Source organism: Mesoplodon bidens (genome assembly GCF_964165515.1).
Source record: "Mesoplodon bidens genome assembly, chromosome: 1".
NCBI lineage: Eukaryota > Metazoa > Chordata > Mammalia > Artiodactyla > Ziphiidae > Mesoplodon > Mesoplodon bidens.
The window spans coordinates 35,282,963-35,300,969 of record NC_138176.1 but is presented as its reverse complement, the minus strand read 5'-3'; the positions used below and the strand labels follow the sequence as shown (position 1 = coordinate 35,300,969).

Here is an 18,007-nt window from a genome sequence, read left to right as displayed (position 1 = left end):
TAAAAATAAATTAATCATATTTATTGCTACATTATATTAACCTGATAGTGTGAGAATAGCTTCTTTTGAGGCTTTTGTTGTTATTGTTGTGTTATTTGAGAAAATTAATTATGTTTTGTTAACTTTTAAAGATTATGTTACTACTACTACTACTATTTTGGTGAGGTTAAGAAAGGACTTTCCTGGGGCTACTAGGAGCCCTTGTCCCAAATATTAGGTGGATTCCCAGGGCAGGTGTTACTATCATTGGGTGGATTCCAAATTAGATATACTAAATGTTGAGTAGATTATAGGAATAAGATAATATTGTAAGGAAAGAGAGAATTTCTTTGAAATTTCCATCACTGTGGAAGATCTTATTTTGTGGCTTTTTTTCTAAAAATATATTTGTATAAAATGTTTATCTTGGGGACTTCCCTGGTGGCGCAGTGGTTAAGAATCCACTTGCCAATGCAGGGGACACGGGTTTGATCCCTGGTCTGGGAAGGTCCCACATGCTGAGGAGCAACTAAGCCCATGCACCAAAACTACTGAGCCTGGGCTCTAGAGCCCACGATCCACAACTACTGAGCCCATGCGCCACAACTACTGAAGCCCACGCACCTGGAGCCTGTGCTCTGCAACAAGAGAAGCCACCGCGATGAGAAGCCCACGCACCGCAACGAAGAGTAACCCCTGCTTACCGCAAGTAGAGAAAGCCTGCATGCAGGAACGAAGACCAAACGCAGCCAAAAATAAAATAAATAAATTTATTTTAAAAAAAAGTTTATCTTGGTTAAATAAGAGGTGTATGAAGGCAATAGCCACCTGTAGATTTTTTTCTGAAGTAAGAATGTCTATTTCTGGAGTCAAGATGTCTGAACAAAAGATAGGCTAGAGAAAGGAAATAGACCAGCATGTAGAGTATTCTGGAAATACACCTGATTGCCCATATGCGTGCGTGCACACAGAAACACACACGCTTGTACCAATCCAGTATCCCTGAGTAGAATTAGATCTTACGAGAAAAGGATGTCATATTTCCTGTTATTATAACCTTTCTCATTCTCTTCATTTTTGATTTTTTTCCCTTAATCTTTTTTATTATTTTTTCAACACTTTATAATTTAGTCCTTTTCTACATTTTTATCCCTTAATAATGAACAAGAGTGAATTCTGAATGAGTTGTGTGAATTGTGACTGTAAATTTTTATGTTACATTTGTATATACATAAACTAAGCATATTACGTGTAATAGTCACTAAATACAGGACCAAGTATTTTAATGCATAGCTTTTAGATTATAGCTAACACTGCCATTGCATATACCTAATTGTATTCTAATACACACAAAAGACCAGAATAATTATTCTAGTTCTGTATTTTTTTGTTTTGTTTTGTTTGCGGTACGCGGGCTTCTCACTGTTGTGGCCTCTCCCGTTGCAGAGCACAGGCTCCGGACGCGCAGGCTCAGCGGCCATGGCTCACGGGCCCAGCCGCTCTGCGGCATGTGGGATCTTCCCAGACCGGGGCATGAACCCGCGTCCCCTGCATCGGCAGGTGGACTCTCAACCACTGCGCCACCAGGGAAGCCCTCTAGTTCTGTATTTTTGAAACCCCAATCAAAGTTTCCCTGTCAAGAAATATTACGAGGGCCTTCCCTCGTGGTGCAGTGGTTAAGAATCTGCCTGCCAGGACTTCCCTGGTGGTCCAGTGGTAAAGAATCCGCCTTATAATGCAGGGGATGAGGGTTCGATCCCTGGTCAGGGAACTAAGATCCCACATGCCACGGGGCAACTAAGCCTGCATGCCACAACTACTGAGCTCGTGCACCACAACTAGAGCTGCGTGCTCTGGAACACACGCGCCACAGCTACAGAGCCCATGCACCCTGGAGCCTGTGCACCACAACTAGAGAGGAGAAAACCTGCACACCACAACTAGAGAGAAGCCCGCACGCTGCAATGAAGAGCCTGCATGCCTTAGTGAAGATCCTGCGTGCCACATCTAAGACCCGACGCGGCTATAAATGAATGAATGAATGAATGAATGAATGAATACATACATACATACATACATACATACATACATACATACATACATACTGGAAAAAAAAAAAAGGAATCCGCCTGCCAATGCAGGGGACACAGGTTCGATCCCTGGTCCGGGAAGATCCCACATGCCGTAGAGCACCTAAGCCCGCGAGCCACAACTACTGAAGCCCGCGTGCCTAGCGCCCGTGCTCCACAACAAGAGAAGCCACGGCAACGGGGAAACGCGCGCACTGCAACGAGGAGTGGCCCCCGCTCACCGCAACTAGAGAAAGCCCACGTGCAGCAACAAAGACCCAATGCAGCCAAAAATAAATAGACAAACAGACAAATAAATAAATGTTGTGGGGTTTTTTGTTGGGTTTTTTTTGCGGTACGCGGGCCTCTCACTGTTGTGGCCTCTCCCGTTGCGGAGCACAGGCTCCGGACACGCAGGCTCAGCGGCCATGGCTCACGGGCCCAGCCCCTCTGGGGCATGTGGGATCTTCCCAGACCGGGGCACGAACCTGTGTCCCCTGCATCGGCAGGCAGACTCTCAACCACTGTGCCACCAGGGACGCCCAATAAATGTATTTTTTTTAAAAGAAATATTACAAGAATATTCTCTGTCTCACAGCTTGGCTTTGTTTTGTTTTAGTTACTGGTAATAAATGTGTTCAGGATATAGCATCTGCAAAAAGAGCACTGGATTTGGTCTGGATTCATGTGCTTGCTCTGTCTGTGGCTTATTATGGGCAAGTGACTTACCCTATTTGGGCATTTTTGCCTCATCTGTCAAATAAGGAGGTTGAACTAAATAATCTCTAATGTCTCTTCTAATTACACTAAAGTATTCTAAATAGATTTATAATTAAAAGGATATTTGACTTTGCTTGTAGGGTACTTCCAAAATATACAGCATCTGAGGATTAAGCTTGTTAGGAATTGTATTCATTGGTTTGTGTATTATTCATCATTAAAAAAAACTGTCATTAAGGCAAAAGGCACATGGAAAATTTAAATGTGATAACTTAGAAATCCCGTAAGTTATGTAGTAATAGTCTCTTGGTTGTGTGTTTATATATTTAATTTTTTCCTATTTTAAGTATAATTTTCAATTAAAACGATTGAAAAAGATGTAAAATTGTCTCTCAAATAACATGAGTTATTTTCAGCAGAAATGACAAGTGAGAAAGGAATAAGACTGAACATATATGCTAAAATCTGTCTTTTTGCAGATAGCTGTGCTAATTTAACTAGGATCCTTTGGCTAAAATAAGAACATGTTCATATTGTCTTTAATGTCATTAAAATCAATTCTTAAAGTTGAAATAGCTTTCAAATAGTTAATTTTGGTTTCATTATTCTGTAAAACATAACTTGGAGGTGAGTTAGCTCTCACATTATTATAAGGTGATTTTAAAGAATAGCAACTCTTTAGTTGATTTTTGTAGTACTCCTAATTCAGTTCCTAAATTTGGAAAGGTTGAACCTACCAGTTTTGGAGAGAGACTGCTCTCTGCAAATGTTTTCACTACCAGCTTATTGTAAGTTTCTTTCTGCTGGAGGTACCTAAGAATACATATGTTAATTCATATATTTATCATTCACCTGCTATCTAGTAGACACTGTGCTATGTGCTAGTTTTTCAGTCTCTGCTGTCAAGGAACTTGTAGTCAAGTGAGGGATAGATTAAATAAACAGGAAATTACAATTCACAGAAGTTGGCCCTGCTCAAGATAGAAGAAACAGCATGGAGAAAGGCTGTAATTCTGCAGTATAAAGTACAAGGTTGATGAAGTGCAAGAGACGAAGATCAAAAAATGAAGATGAAGTAGAAAGTGGCAGACTATAATAGGCCTTGTAAACAGTGTTAGGGAGCTTAGCCTGATGGCTCGAATAAGTCACCACCAGATTGCAAGCAGTAAAAACATAATCAGATTTGTGCTTTAGAAAGATCTCTCTGGCTAGTGTGTGGGGAATGGATTGGAGAAGAGTAAGGCTGGGATACTAGCTTGGGGATTGTTGCAGTTATTTTGGCAAGAGAGATTGGTGACCTGAATGGGAGTTATGGTTGTGGAACTTGATTTGAGATATTTAGGAAGTAGGAATGACAGGAGTTGATTATCACTTGGATATGAAGGATGATGAAGATAGAGGCGCAAGTGTGATAGCCACATTTCTGCCTTGGATGGTGGTAGCATTCACTAAGATAGGAAACGCAAGAGGAGCAGATTTAGAAAGAAGGGATGATCATTTCACTTTTGGTTCTGTTGAGAATGTCTCAAATGTTACAGCTAAATTGAGGTGTTCAAATGTTAGATATACAGATTTGGACTTCAGGAGAAAGATTTGGCCTAGAGTTTTAGATTTGGGAGATATTGGCACTTGCATGGTGAGAGTAGGTGAGATTCTCTAAGGACAGTATGTGTGGTAAGAAGGGAAGAAGGTGTAGGATAGAACCCTAAGGAGTAGCAATTAAGGGATGGCTAGAGGAGGAGATATAGAGAAGGTAGAGAAACAGAGGAAAACCAGTGTGGGTCAGGGATTCCAAGGAAGGAGAGATCATTTAAGAAGCAGGAGGCGAGACTTCCCTGGTGGTCCAGTGGTTAAGACACTGTTTTTCCAATGCAGGGGGCACGGGTTCAATCACTGGTCGGGAAACTAAGATCCTACATGCCCCCTGGAGTGGCCAAAAGTAAATAAATAAAATGGGGGTTTTTTAGGGGCTGGGGAAAGCAGGAGGCCCATTGTGTCAGATTGTTCAGGTGAATCAGGTAACATAAAAAGTTATTGGATTTAACACCTGTGAGGTCATTGGTGACCTTCGTGAGGGTGTTTTCAATGATGTAAACTAAGTTGCAATGAATGTGAAGATTGAAGTAGATTAGGCTTCATGAAGCGTAAAGAGGGGGCTTTTGGTAACAATCTTCAGGAGAGTTTACCTTTTGGAGACTGAGAATTTGCTAATGGATGTTGGCTGATAAAGCATTTTAGCCAAGAAGCACACTGCAAACCATTAGCTTCATACTGGCATTAGATGTATATAGGTCAGAAAGCTGCTGTAAGGTATTCTAGGAGTTATGGAGTGAAGTGGATACTTTCTTAAATTGGCATTCAAGCAAGTGAAGGGAGTCTTAGAATTATTTGATGACACTGAGCCAGGAAGCTGGCCCATAATTTTCATGCCAACCTGACTCTGTATTACGGCTGCAAGGAAGCAAAAAGTTAAGCATCTTCTGCAGGATACTTATGATCAGGACACACACTTATATACTTTCTCTGCTTGTTAGAGGTCTGATAACATGATTTAAGAAACAGGTAAATTGCCACATTATTTTCTTCAGAAATATTTTAGTTCTTTTTAAAATCTTAAAAATAATGAGATAACAGTAGACTTTAAAATGCAGGTATTAACTACTAATTCAAATGTGAAATCAATTTAATTTTTACATTTTTGAGGTGATTAGAATATCTTTTTCTAAAATTTCAGCAACAGTTTCAACTTTGTTTTTCTTTCAACAGCAATCTTTCCCAAAGAAACTGCCCATGTCTCAATCAGTGCCTCATATTTATATTCAAGTTAAAGAATTTATTTATGCCAGCCTTAAATTTTCAGAGTCATTACACCGGAGGTAAGTTTATTAATAAGAAATGTATCTTTATCATAGCTATTTTTGTGAAACATTAACACTTGATTTTTAGGCCATGACTCTTCAGTGGACTGTTATCTCGTTGGAAGGCTTACATATCTTAGTGGCATTTGGGGTTAACTAGAAATGCAACCTCAGACCTACTGAATTAGAAACTGAGGATGGAGCCCTTGGCTTTACCAAGTACTCTGGGTGATTCTGATGCACTCCAAGTTTAAGAACCACTGCCTTAAGCTTCATCATACTCTACTAGTCTCTTATACCAACGTTTCTAAACATGTATTTTAAAGACATTAGCTTATAACATAACACACAATATCATTCAGCATTGGAAAAACAGTGGATACAAATGAGTATTCATTGAAAAGGAATGACAGACTATTACAGTGGTAGTTTTCATTAGCGGAGCTCTAATGGTCCAAGAGCTACCAATAATTTATGCCTATCTTTTTTTTCATTGAACATTCTAAAGTTCCGATCTAAAACAGAGCAGTATAATGCAGTAGTTAAGAACATGAGCTTCAGACTTACACCTGAGCTTGATTCTTGATGTTGACACTCATTAGCTGTAGTAGGACTTTGGGCTAGTCACTTAATCTGTTTAAATTGCAGTTCCCTCATCTGTAAAATGAGAGACATAACTCATAGGGTGGTTTTAAGAATTAAATGAGGAAGTGAGCGTGTATAAAGCACTCCGTGTAGCCTGGCACATGGTAGGCACATAAGGTAGGAGCAGATGAGATACTACAATATAAGATGTGAGACTAGAGTTTGGAGTTTTTATATTTCATTTGCAGGCATTGGAGAACTGTTGAAGAATTTTTAACTAAGAAAGGACAGGACTGGAGTAATATTTTAGAAAGTTTACTCTGGCCTCAATGTGGATGGTAGATGGGAGGTAAACTGTAGAAAGTATAGAAATTTAGCAGTTTGGAATTAACTTTCATTTTGTTTATTTACAGAGGAGAGACAGTGGATCTCTAATTGTTACTTGATTTTGTTAAATAAGTAAATTTATTTATTTATTTATTTATTTATGGCTGCATTGGGTCTTCGTTGCTACACGCGGGCTTCCTCTAGTTGTGGCAAGCAGGGGCTACTCTTCGTTGCGGTGCATGGGCTTCTCATAGTGGTGGCTTGTCTTTGTTGTGGAGCACAGGATCTGGGCACGCAGGCTTCAGTAGTTGTGGCATGCAGGGGCTCAGTAGTTGTGGCTTGTGAGCTCTAGAGCGCAGGCCCAGTAGTTGCGGCACACGGGCGGGCTTAGTTGCTCTGCGGCATGTGGGATCTTCCCGGACCAGGGCTCGAACCTGTGTCCCCTGCACTGGCAGGTGGATTCTTAACCACTGTGCCACCAGGGAAGTCCCGTTATTTGATTTTTTACCACATTTATAACACCAAAGATAAAAGCCCTTAGTCATAATATTATGTGTAATTATCCCTAAAGCTTCCCTATTGACTGACTAGAACTAGAATTGCCCCCTCAGTTCTGGCTCTTTTTGTGCATGAACTCCTAGCATTCTAAAAGGTAAATGTTGTATACTAATGCTACAGCAGAAAAGATTATCTATCTTTTCCTTCTCTCTTTGATAAAAATATTTGTCATTTTTGTTAGTTCAATATCCAGTCATTCTATTTAACTCTATGATACTATGTTTTTCATTTAGCAAGGCTTTTTATACTTACATTTTTTAAAATTAGCTTTACTAAATAACATTGGCTATTTTCATTTTGTAGTTCAGAATACAGAAAGCATAGTTAGTATAAAAATATCTAAATCTAAATTTATTCTAGATTATCAGCTTTCTGACATTTTGTTTTAAAAATTTACATCTGTGGCCTAAAATTGAGCTGAGTCATTTTTTAAAAATTTGTCATTAAAGAATTATGGAAAAATAACTTGCTGTGTTTAAAACTCTTTTATTATGTTTAAACATATTTTGCAGTTAGATTTTTAGACCAAAAAGATGCTTTGGAGCTCTTATAGTAAAAATGTCTGGGGTTCTTTTTATATGTGAATAAGAGCAGGGCCAGAGAATTAAGTGATTTCATGATGAGACTCTAAAGTCTCAGTTATTTGGTTGCAGAGAAAACATCTGGATCTAATATGATCTTTAAGGAATTTTCAGTTTTCATAAGAGGCTAAGCTCTAAAATAATTTAGGAGATTTATTGTATATTGAGATTTAATTACTGTGTTATTTGTTATTTAAAAATTAGGAAGAGTACAGGTTATAAGCTCAAAAGAGAAGGAGTTAAGGGAAAAAAATTGCTCAGTTAGAATAAAAACCTCTTGGAGAAAATCCTGGTCATTGTTGGGTAAATCTTGCTGGCACGAATAGGACGTAAGTGCTGATAGGTCTTCTTTCTCTGCTTTTACTTACGCACTGATTCAGCATTCAAGGAAGTTCAGGGGAATTAAAACAAAAGACATTATCTGTCATGCATAACTTTTCATCTGAAAAGGATGCTATACAGGTGCTATACGGGTGTCTTTAAGCATAATTTGAGTGTGTCAGAAAGGAAACCAGAGGAATTGGCAACCACCTCCTTTATATCGGTGTGAGTACGTTGCTTGTTCTAGGGACACTACTGATTTCTGTCAGAGAGTTTGCTACTGTGTAACCCTGAAACCCTACTGGTATATATATGCTATTCCCTGGGAAGTCTTGACTTTAGCTACGAAGAAATCAGAGAGGCATATTCTCCTCAGGTTTGCCAGAATTAGGGTTAGCAGAAATTGAAGAGTACCTGCATTAAAATGGAGAATATTAGAATAGTAGTGAAAATTACCTGTTTTGTCAAATCTTGTTCTATTTGCATATTTAAAATAAATGTAAACTAGTAAATATTTGTACTTCATAGATTTTTAAGAGTAATGTTTTAATAAAGTAAAAAGTGAAAGGGTGCTAAAAATAAAATGTTAGACTGTGTTTAAGACAGTGAGTCTCATCTGGGGCAGTTTTGCCCCCCAGGGTATATTTGACACTGTCTAGAGACATTTTGGGTTGTCACAACTAGGGGGAAGAGTGCTACTTGCATCAGGCGGGTGGAGGACAGGGATGCTGCTAAACATCTTTCAATGGTACAAGACAGCTCCACAACAAAGAATTATCTAGCCTAAATGTCAATAGTGCTGAGACTGAGAAAACTTGGTCTAAGGACAGCTTAACCGTTTTGATAATGAGGCTATATACAAAAAATCATGACACTTAAATTGAAGGCCTAGTGGTTAGAAGAAAATAATAAGCTTTTTAGTGCTAGGCTAGTAATTTTTAGGATGTTAAGAAACATCATAGGGTTAGTTCCTCCCTCCCCCAAATTAAAACTAGTGTAAGGCAAGTAATTTCTTTGAATCTTTTTTTAAAAAGTTCTCAATGGAAATGGATAGCTTAGTTATATTAAAATCAAATCTAGCGATTGTATCCAGAGGGTTCACATCAATTTGTGTTTTAAAAGTAATTTTAGCTATAGTTGTATATAAAGTGTCTTTGAAAGTGGCTGTACCATAATGGAGTCATAATTTAAGAATAGTTTTATTTCCTTATACTAAGTACTCCATGGTTTTACTGTAATGGTTAATTGAATACATTTAAATTATTCTATAAATGAACATTCTACTTTATGGAAAGTATCCCTTTTGTCAAACTAAATTGAATTGAAATATGTGATTTAATAGATATGAATGACTGTAATTTATTTAAAGATATAAAGGAATTAGAGCAAATTATTTTAGTAAATTGCATTAAATTATTTAGGAAGCTAACTAATTGTAACCCTTGTGGAAACCTTAATAAAATCAACCTTTGTTTTTAGCTCAACAGAAATAGATGATATGCTTAGAAAATCAACAAATCTGCTGCTGACCAGAACTTTGAGTAGCTGTTTACTGAATCTTATTAAAAAACCTCATATAGGTTTGACAGAGGTAGGTTAAAAAGATATTTATAGCTAAATGTTTCATTATATGAAACAATTATTTTAAATTAATTTATTGCTGAACAGCATCCTATAAAACTAGCTTTCCATTTTAAATTTATTAATAGAAGTGGGTTTGTTTTAAAATAAAAGCATCATTGTAAATTCCAGTGATGTGAGGGAAAAGGGTTTACATGGGGAATAGTAGATAGCTGATGATGTTAGAAGATATATGGAGATTCATGTTTGCCAGACTTTACATGAAAAGTGAAAATACTCATTTTTTTTTACTTGGTGAATGTATAAAATTTGAAAAAGTTCTTTGAAAAGTTATTTTAAATTAGTTGCTAGTTAGACACTTGGTTATTTTTTTTAGATGATAGCATTCATAAGCAGTATTTACAGCAGGCTTTTGAAATCAGATAATCAGTTGTATCCTATAATGCTATAATTATGCAGAAGTGGTACAGTTGCTGGAAGTAATAATCCTAATTTTAAAAATCAAATGGCTTTGTATACATGTAACCTGCATTTCACTGGAGGCATTTTCTATTTTCTAGCTAGTGCAAATCATTATAAACACCACACACCTGGAACAAGCTTGCAAATACCTTGAGGACTTTATAACTAACATTACAAATATTTCTCAAGAAACTGTTCATACCACAAGACTTTATGGGCTCTCTACTTTTAAGGTATGTAAAAATCTGACCAAAAGTTTTTATTTCACTGTAAGCAAACTTTTAAAAAGTAAAGACAATTTTTGTTATACACATGATTCCATTATATTTCTAACAATTGAAAATTAGAGGTAATCAGTGTCAACAATGAGCAGATAAATGTCAGTTCCTCTTTGGCATTAAACATCTTGTTAAAATGAAGAAAAGTAGGGCTTCCCTGGTGGCACAGTGGTTGGGAGTCCGCCTGCCGATGCAGGGAATGCGGGTTCGTGCCCCGGTCCGGGAAGATCCCACATGCCGTGGAGCGGCTGGGCCCGTGAGCCATGGCTGCTGAGCCTGCGCATCCGGAGCCTGTGCTCCACAATGGGAGAGGCCACAATGGTGAGAGGCCCGCGTACCGCAAAAAAAAAAAAAAAAAAAAAAAAAAGTATATTGATTTTCTATAGCTATATTACATTTTCTTCATGTTTTGAAGACTTAGAGTAGTGCTGAATCAGTCTAACTTGATTTTCTTTCATGTCTCACAGTTTAATAGTTAATTGTATATGTAATATATATAAGTGTATGTATGTTTGGAAATTAAAATTGTAAGAAGAATTAGACAAGTGTAAGATTTGCTTTACATCCTTTATTGGCTCTGATCTGAAGAAAAGTAAATATTGCCTTATTAAATGTTATTCAAGTCCTACTCTTTTCTGAATGGACAGATATTTGTTTTTATAATACCATGGGATATAACAAAAGATTAATTAATGGTTGTTTTAAGCATTATGAATTAAATAATTTCATAAATTTGGTATATAAACTTTTATTATTTTATTGATTTGGAAATCATGTAAATGAGACACTGGCATAGTCTAGCAAAATAAATCCTTTTGTATTGAATATTTTGTTAAACTAATATAAACCATTTACTGATCCCTTATCTATAAAATAGGCTTGCTAGTTTAACCTCATAACCCTTTCTAAGTTTTCTATTAATAAGAATTCTCATCTTCCCTACTCTTGCTATATTATAAATTACCCAATTTATCTCCTAAAATTATAGTATAATCATTTACAGTTAAAAAATTCAGTATACTTGTATTTAGATATAACTAATTTAATGTTAACAGTAACCAGACTTTGCAGTCTAGTGGTTAAGACTCCGCACTTCCAATGCAGGGGACACAGGTTTGATCCCTGGTTGGAGAACTAAGATCCCACGTGCCACGTGGTGCAACCAGAAAACCCCAAAAAACAAAAACAAAAAACAGTAACCAGACTTTGAAAGTGTGAAGTCCAGAAAAGACCCTTGGTTCCTAATATTATCTGCCTGGCCCCCAAGTCTTATGCTCCTCTGATGATTCTTGAGCCCATGTTGTCATCCTAATCCATAAGACACAAATGCAGATGATATCTGAGTGAATGAATTAATAAAATTATTTATTAAAACTGAGACAGAAGCTGGACAAAACAGGCGTTCATTTATTCAGATAGTATAGTACAGTAATTAAGGGCATATACTCTGGAGTTAGACTGCTGTGTGACTTTGGCCACATTCTTTCATTTTAATGATTCCTGGTTTTATTATCTACAAAATTAGAATAGCAATATATTATCTACCTCATAGAATTATTCTGAGGATTAAAGGGGATACTTAGCACAGTGCCATTTGTTGTACATGATCTGTGCTCTGAGCACTCTATTAGGTGCTGAAAATATAGAAGTGTATCCCTGCCCTCAAGGAGCTCACAGGAGAAAAAACTATAAAAAGACACTTGAGGGCCTCCCTGGTGGCGCAGTGGTTGAGAGTCCGCCTGCCGATGCAGGGGATACGGGTTCCTGCCCCGGTCTGGGAGGATCCCATATGCCGCGGAGCGGCTGGGCCCGTGAGCCATGGCCGCTGGGCCTGCGCATCCGGAGCCTGTGCTCCGCAACGGGAGAGGCCACAAGAGTGAGAGGCCCGCATACCGCAAAAAAAAGAAAAAAAAAAAAAAAAAAAGACACTTGACAATATGATATAATAAGTACCATAATATAGGAGGAGACTGCACAAATTTGTAGACATTTATCCACAAATTGATTCTTTGCTTCAATATTAGATTTTACACAATCCTCCTTTTTCTTTCTTGTTCTCTGTCCTTATGTCCATGTGTTACTCATACGCTGTCAAGAAGGGATTTACTAGGGAATGGAGTTGTAAGCATATTTAACTATTAACATTATATTTAATAGGCTTACTCTGTACTTTGATTAAAACATGAAATGCGTTGACATCTGGTGCATCTAAGGATCTTCAAGCAATTTTTCTTATCAGTTGTAAGTCAAAGAACCACAGATACTGGAACATGATGCCTCAGATTAAGGAATCTTGGAACTACACTTCTCAAAATCTGCCTGTTGAGAGGAAATGTTTAGAAATGTTAGCTCTGGTCCATCGTTCCAGTGGTCCTTAAGTTGTAGATATTTAGTTGAAGCTACAACTGCCATAGGATACCCCTTGGGTTTTCTAGGAAATCAAGTTCAGCCTGTACAAATAGTAGAGCATCCTTATTTTTTGTTGTTTATTTTTTGTTTTATTTTTGCACAGAACTCAGGAAACCCTTTCTGTCTTATGATATAAAAACAAGAGCTATTTCAAGCTCAATATTTGAAGGTTAAGTGTTCTTCAACTCTTCCTTTGATCTGTTTCAAGAGGAATTTGTCTTAAACTGTACTATGAGAAGCAGTTCAACAGGGAGAATCATTAAATCAACATTAAAGTGAATTACTGAGGGAGATTGGGGGAATTTCCATTCACAGTGAATAGTCAATCTGTAGATGATTAAAGTACAGTCTTGATTACAGATATTAGCATGGATTGCTTAGTTAACCTCTTAGCCTAATTCTTTTCAGTCCAGTGACCTGCTCAAACATATTTCTATTTAGTTGCTTAATGATTATAGAAATAAGCACTTACATGATCCTTTTACCCATACCTCCATTTGCTTCCCCTCCAAAATCCCACATATGCATATATAAAGTGGTAGATTTTATATCATATTTGTTTACTTTATGAAATATTATATAGACTGCCTTGTTAGCTTGCCTTTCATTGTATTAAATCTGTGAGTGGTACAAAAGAGGTAAAGTAAGTAGTTCCTGCCCTCAAGCAGTACCACAGCTTTTTGAAATTAACCTGGACCCACACTGAGAGCTACTTGAAGCTAATGTAAGGCCTCTAACTGAAAAGATTTGCATCAGAATAGAGGGGAAAATGGGACTACCATTCCCTTTTTAATCTGTGTAGACAAATGGCCCAGTTCTTTTTCATTGGCATCAGAGCTTTTTAACTTTGCTCCCTGGAGCTTTTCCAACCTGCCACCCTGAAGAGTCCTTTCCTTTTGAGTCCTGGCGGTGATTGCAACTGTAAGTGCCTAGAAAGAATATGCTTGCTATTCTTTTTCATTTTGCCTTTTTTAATCTATTGATGAGTATGTAGCAAAGTGTTTTTAGGATTATGGCTAAAGTGACAGTGGTAAATTATCTTTGATTAAGGGCTTGAAATTCTCTTCCTGTGGAGCAAGGACATGGTACGTGGACTCTAAAAAAACTTTTTTAAAAAAATGTAACATTCATATATAAGCACACACAATTTATAAATGCAATAATTATAAATAGATATAGCTCAATTAATTATTAAAAAGTGAACACAGACTTCCAGTTTCTAGTCCGGCATGTAAAGAGCTGGGAAGTTATCACTCTGTCCCAACAAGTAAAAAGCTGAGAAAACTGAAAAAGTCATTTCTTCCTTGATCTTTCAGAGAAGTGAGATCACAGGACACACTGCTACCCCCAAAATTGGAGAAGTAGGGAAATACAGAGAATCACAACTTAATGGAGTAGAAACCCATAGGAATCATTACTGGGGTAGGAAAACCTGAAGTATAATTAATGAATATTAGAAAATCAGTATGGACAAGTTTGAGAGTTAAAAATCCAGGGGAACCCAGTCTTAGAGGGGGCACCAGGTTCTCTCAGTGAAGATTTGAGGAAAATCCTCTCACATTTCCAGCAGGGGCAAGGGAAAAGGAACCATTTTGAAATATGCCAGAGCATTCAGTTCTTTAAGCATTCTGTTTTTCTCAACAAGATCTTACCTCAAAATAAACTATTTACCAGTGCCTAAACTAATGGGAGATGCTCTGCTCTGGCCATCCTGTCCAACTTGAGGGGTGGAAATGAAAAGCACATGTGAAGTGCACAGCTAAGGGGCAAAGGCTTACTTAAAGATGAAGACCTAATCGTAGGACTAAAGAACACTTCTCCTCTCCCACTGTCTTGCTGCCACATTACTAAAGGCCTAATTCCTGCAATTCTTTTCACCCAGTACACCATGTCCAGCTATCAGGAAAAAATTACAAGGCAGACTAAAAGACAAAAAATACAGTTTGAAGAGATAGATATGGTATTAGAACCATATTCAGATATGTCAGGACTATTGGAATTATCAGACCAGGAATTTTTTTTTTAAAAAACCTATGATTAGTATGCTAAGTACTTTAATGGATAAAGCAGACAGCATGCAGGAACAGATGGGTAATGTAAGCAGAGAGATGGAGAATTTAAGAAAGAATCAAAAAGAAATGCTAGCGATCACAAACACTGCAACAGAGATGAATAATGCCTTTGATGGACCTATCAGTAGATTGGGCATGGCTGAAAAAAGACTCTCTGAGCTTGGGGATCTGTCAATAGAAACTTCCAAAACAGAAAAGCAAAGAAAAAAACACTGAATAAAAATATCCAAGAACTGTGGGATGACTACAAAAGGTGTAGCATACATGCAATGGGAATATTAGAAGGAGAAAAAAGAGAGAAAGGAACAGAAGCAATATTTGATCCAATAATGACAGAGATTTCTCCCAAATTTATGTCACACAACAAACCATGGATTCAAAAAGCTTAGGGAACACCAAGCAGGATAAATACCGAAATAATTACACCTTAGGCATATCATGTTCAAAATTGCCCAAAATTAAAGATAAAAAATCCTTCAAGAATCTAGAGGAAAAAGCTTACCTAGACTAACAAAGATAAGAATTACATCTTCTCTTCATAAACCATGTAAGCAAGAAGAGAATGGAGGAGAATATTTGAAGTGTTGAGAGAAAAACACCAACATAAAATTTTATATACTATGAAATTATCCTTCAAAAGTGAAGGAAAAATGCTTTCTCAGACAAACAAAAATTGAGGAAATTTGTTGCCAGTAGACCTGCCTTGCAAGAAATGTTAAAATAACTTCTTTAGAGGTAAAGAAAATGATATAGGTTAGAAACTTGGATCTATATAAAGAAAGGAAGAGCATCAGAGAAAGTACAAGTGAAGGTAAAATCTTTAATTGATCTAACAGAAAACAGTTTGTTCAAAAGATTAATAGCAACGTGTTCAATTATGTATGCATATATATATATATATAGTTGTGTGTATATATGTGTACTTATGTATGTTTACATGAATGACAGCAATGACATGGTAGGAAGGGAGGAATTAGAATTATTTTGTAATTATAAGGTACTCACACTACCTATGAAATGGTGTAGTGTTAGTGTTATTTGAAAGTGGAATTGAAATAATTGTGAATGTATACTGGAAACTCTAGGGCAACCACTAAAAAAAAGCTAAAAAAAAAAAAGTACAACCAATATGCTAGGAAAGAAGAGAAAATGGAATCATACAATGCTCAATTAATACACGAAAGACAGAAAAAGAGGAACACAGAAGTAGAAACAAAGAACAAGCGCAACAGATAGAAAACAGTAACAAATATGGTAGATATTAATCCAGCCATCAATAGTCACTTTAAACATCTCCTGTCTAAAAACACCAACTGAAAGACAGAGATTGTCAGAGTGGATCAATAAAATAAGACCCAATTATAGGTTGTTTATAAAACCCACTTTAAATACAAAGACATACATAGATTAAAAATAAGTGGATGGAGAGACTTTTCTGGTGGTCCAGTGGCTAAGACTCCATGCTCCCAATGCAGGGGGCCTGGGTTCGATCCCTGGTCAGGGAACTAGATCCCACATGCCGCAACTAAAGACCCTTCATGCAGCAACGAAGATCCCGTGTGCCGCAACTAAGACCTGGTGCAGCCAAATAAATCAATAAATAATTTAGAAAACTATTCAAAAAAAATTAGTGGATAGAGGAAGATATACCATGTTAACACTAATCAAAAAGTGGGAGTGGCTATATTAATTTCAAACAGCAAACTTCAGAGCAAAGAAAGTTATTATCAGGGATAAAGTGGGCCATTACATAATGACAAAGGGGTCAATTCTCCAAGATGACATAACAATTCTTAATGTGCATGTGCCTGACGATGGTCAAAATATGTGAAGCCAAAACTGATAGAATTTCAAGGAGAAATGGATGGATCCACTGTTACAGTTAGAGACTTCAACACGACTCTTACCAGAAATGGTCAGATCCAGCAGACAGAAGATTGGTAAGAACATAGTTGAACTCAACAGCACCATCAATCAACTGGATATAATCAACATTTATAGACTACTTATCTAGCAACAGCAGAACATGCATTCTTCTCAAGCTCACATGCAATCTTCACCAAGATAAACCACATTTTGGGGCATGAAACACACCTTAACACATTTTAAAGAATAGAAATCATACAGTGTCTGCTGTAAGACCACAATGGAGTTAAACAAGATATCAGTAACAGAAAGATAACTGGAAAATCCCAAATACTTGGAGATTAAACAACATACTTTTAAACATGTGGGTCAAGAAAGAAAAGCATAAAAAGGATTATTATGAACAACTCTGTGCTCACAAATTTGACAAACTAGATGAAATGAACAAACTCCTTGAAAGATGACAATCTGCCAAAACTCACACAAGAAGAAATAGACAACCTGAATAGGCCTGTATCAATTAAAGAAATTGAATCAATAATTAGTAACCTCCTGAAACAAAGCACCAGGCCCAGATGGGTTTACTGATGAATTCTGCCAAACATTTAAGGAAGAAATTACACCAATTATCTACAATATCTTTCGTATAGAAGCAGAGAGAATACTTCTCAATTCATTCTCTGAGGCCAGCATTACCCTAACACCAAAACCAAACAAAGACATTATAAGAAAAGAAAACTACAGACCAATATCTGACATGAACATAGATGCAAAAATCCTTAGCAAAATATCAGATTGAATCTAACAATTTATAAAAGGAATTCTACATCATGACCAAGTGGGATTTATCCTACTATGTGAAGCTTGTTCATCATTCAAAAATCAGTTAATATAATCCATCACATCATCAAGCTAAAGAAGAAAAATCACATGGTTATATCAATAAATACAGAAAAAGCATTTGATAAAATTCAACCCCCATTCTTGATAAAAACTATCAGTAAACTTGTAATAAAGGAGAACTTCCTCAACTTGATAAAGAATATCTACAAAAAACCTACAGTTAGCATCATACTTAATGGTGAGAAACTTGAAGCTTTCCCACTAATGTTAGGAACTAGGCAAGGATGTTCCCTTTCACCACTCCTTTTCAACATCATACAGGAAGTTCTAGCTGATGCAGTAAGAAAAAGAAAAGATGTACCGATTGGGAAGGGAGAAGTAAAACCATTTTTCTTTGCAAATGATATGACTGTTTATGCAGAAACTCTGAAAGAATTTTTTTAAAAAACCTTCTGAAACTAATTAGCAACTATAACAAAGTTTCAAGGCACAGGTTAA

At 36.8% G+C, this 18,007-nt stretch overlaps 1 protein-coding gene across 4 annotated transcripts in view; it reads left to right on the top strand.

Annotated features, from left to right (window-relative positions):
* The window catches only part of EXOC6 (exocyst complex component 6), a gene marked incomplete at its 5' end in the record, with an annotated part of 206,896 nt that overhangs the window by 97,170 nt on the left and 91,719 nt on the right, over positions 1-18,007 (top strand). For all 4 annotated transcript variants that reach the window (XM_081236720.1, XM_081236719.1, XM_081236718.1 and 1 more), the window contains 3 exons: positions 5,535-5,644; positions 9,478-9,589; positions 10,140-10,274. In XM_081236720.1, coding sequence (XP_081092846.1) covers positions 5,535-5,644; positions 9,478-9,589; positions 10,140-10,274 — 357 coding nt within the window. The remainder of the gene's footprint in view (positions 1-5,534; positions 5,645-9,477; positions 9,590-10,139; positions 10,275-18,007) is intronic.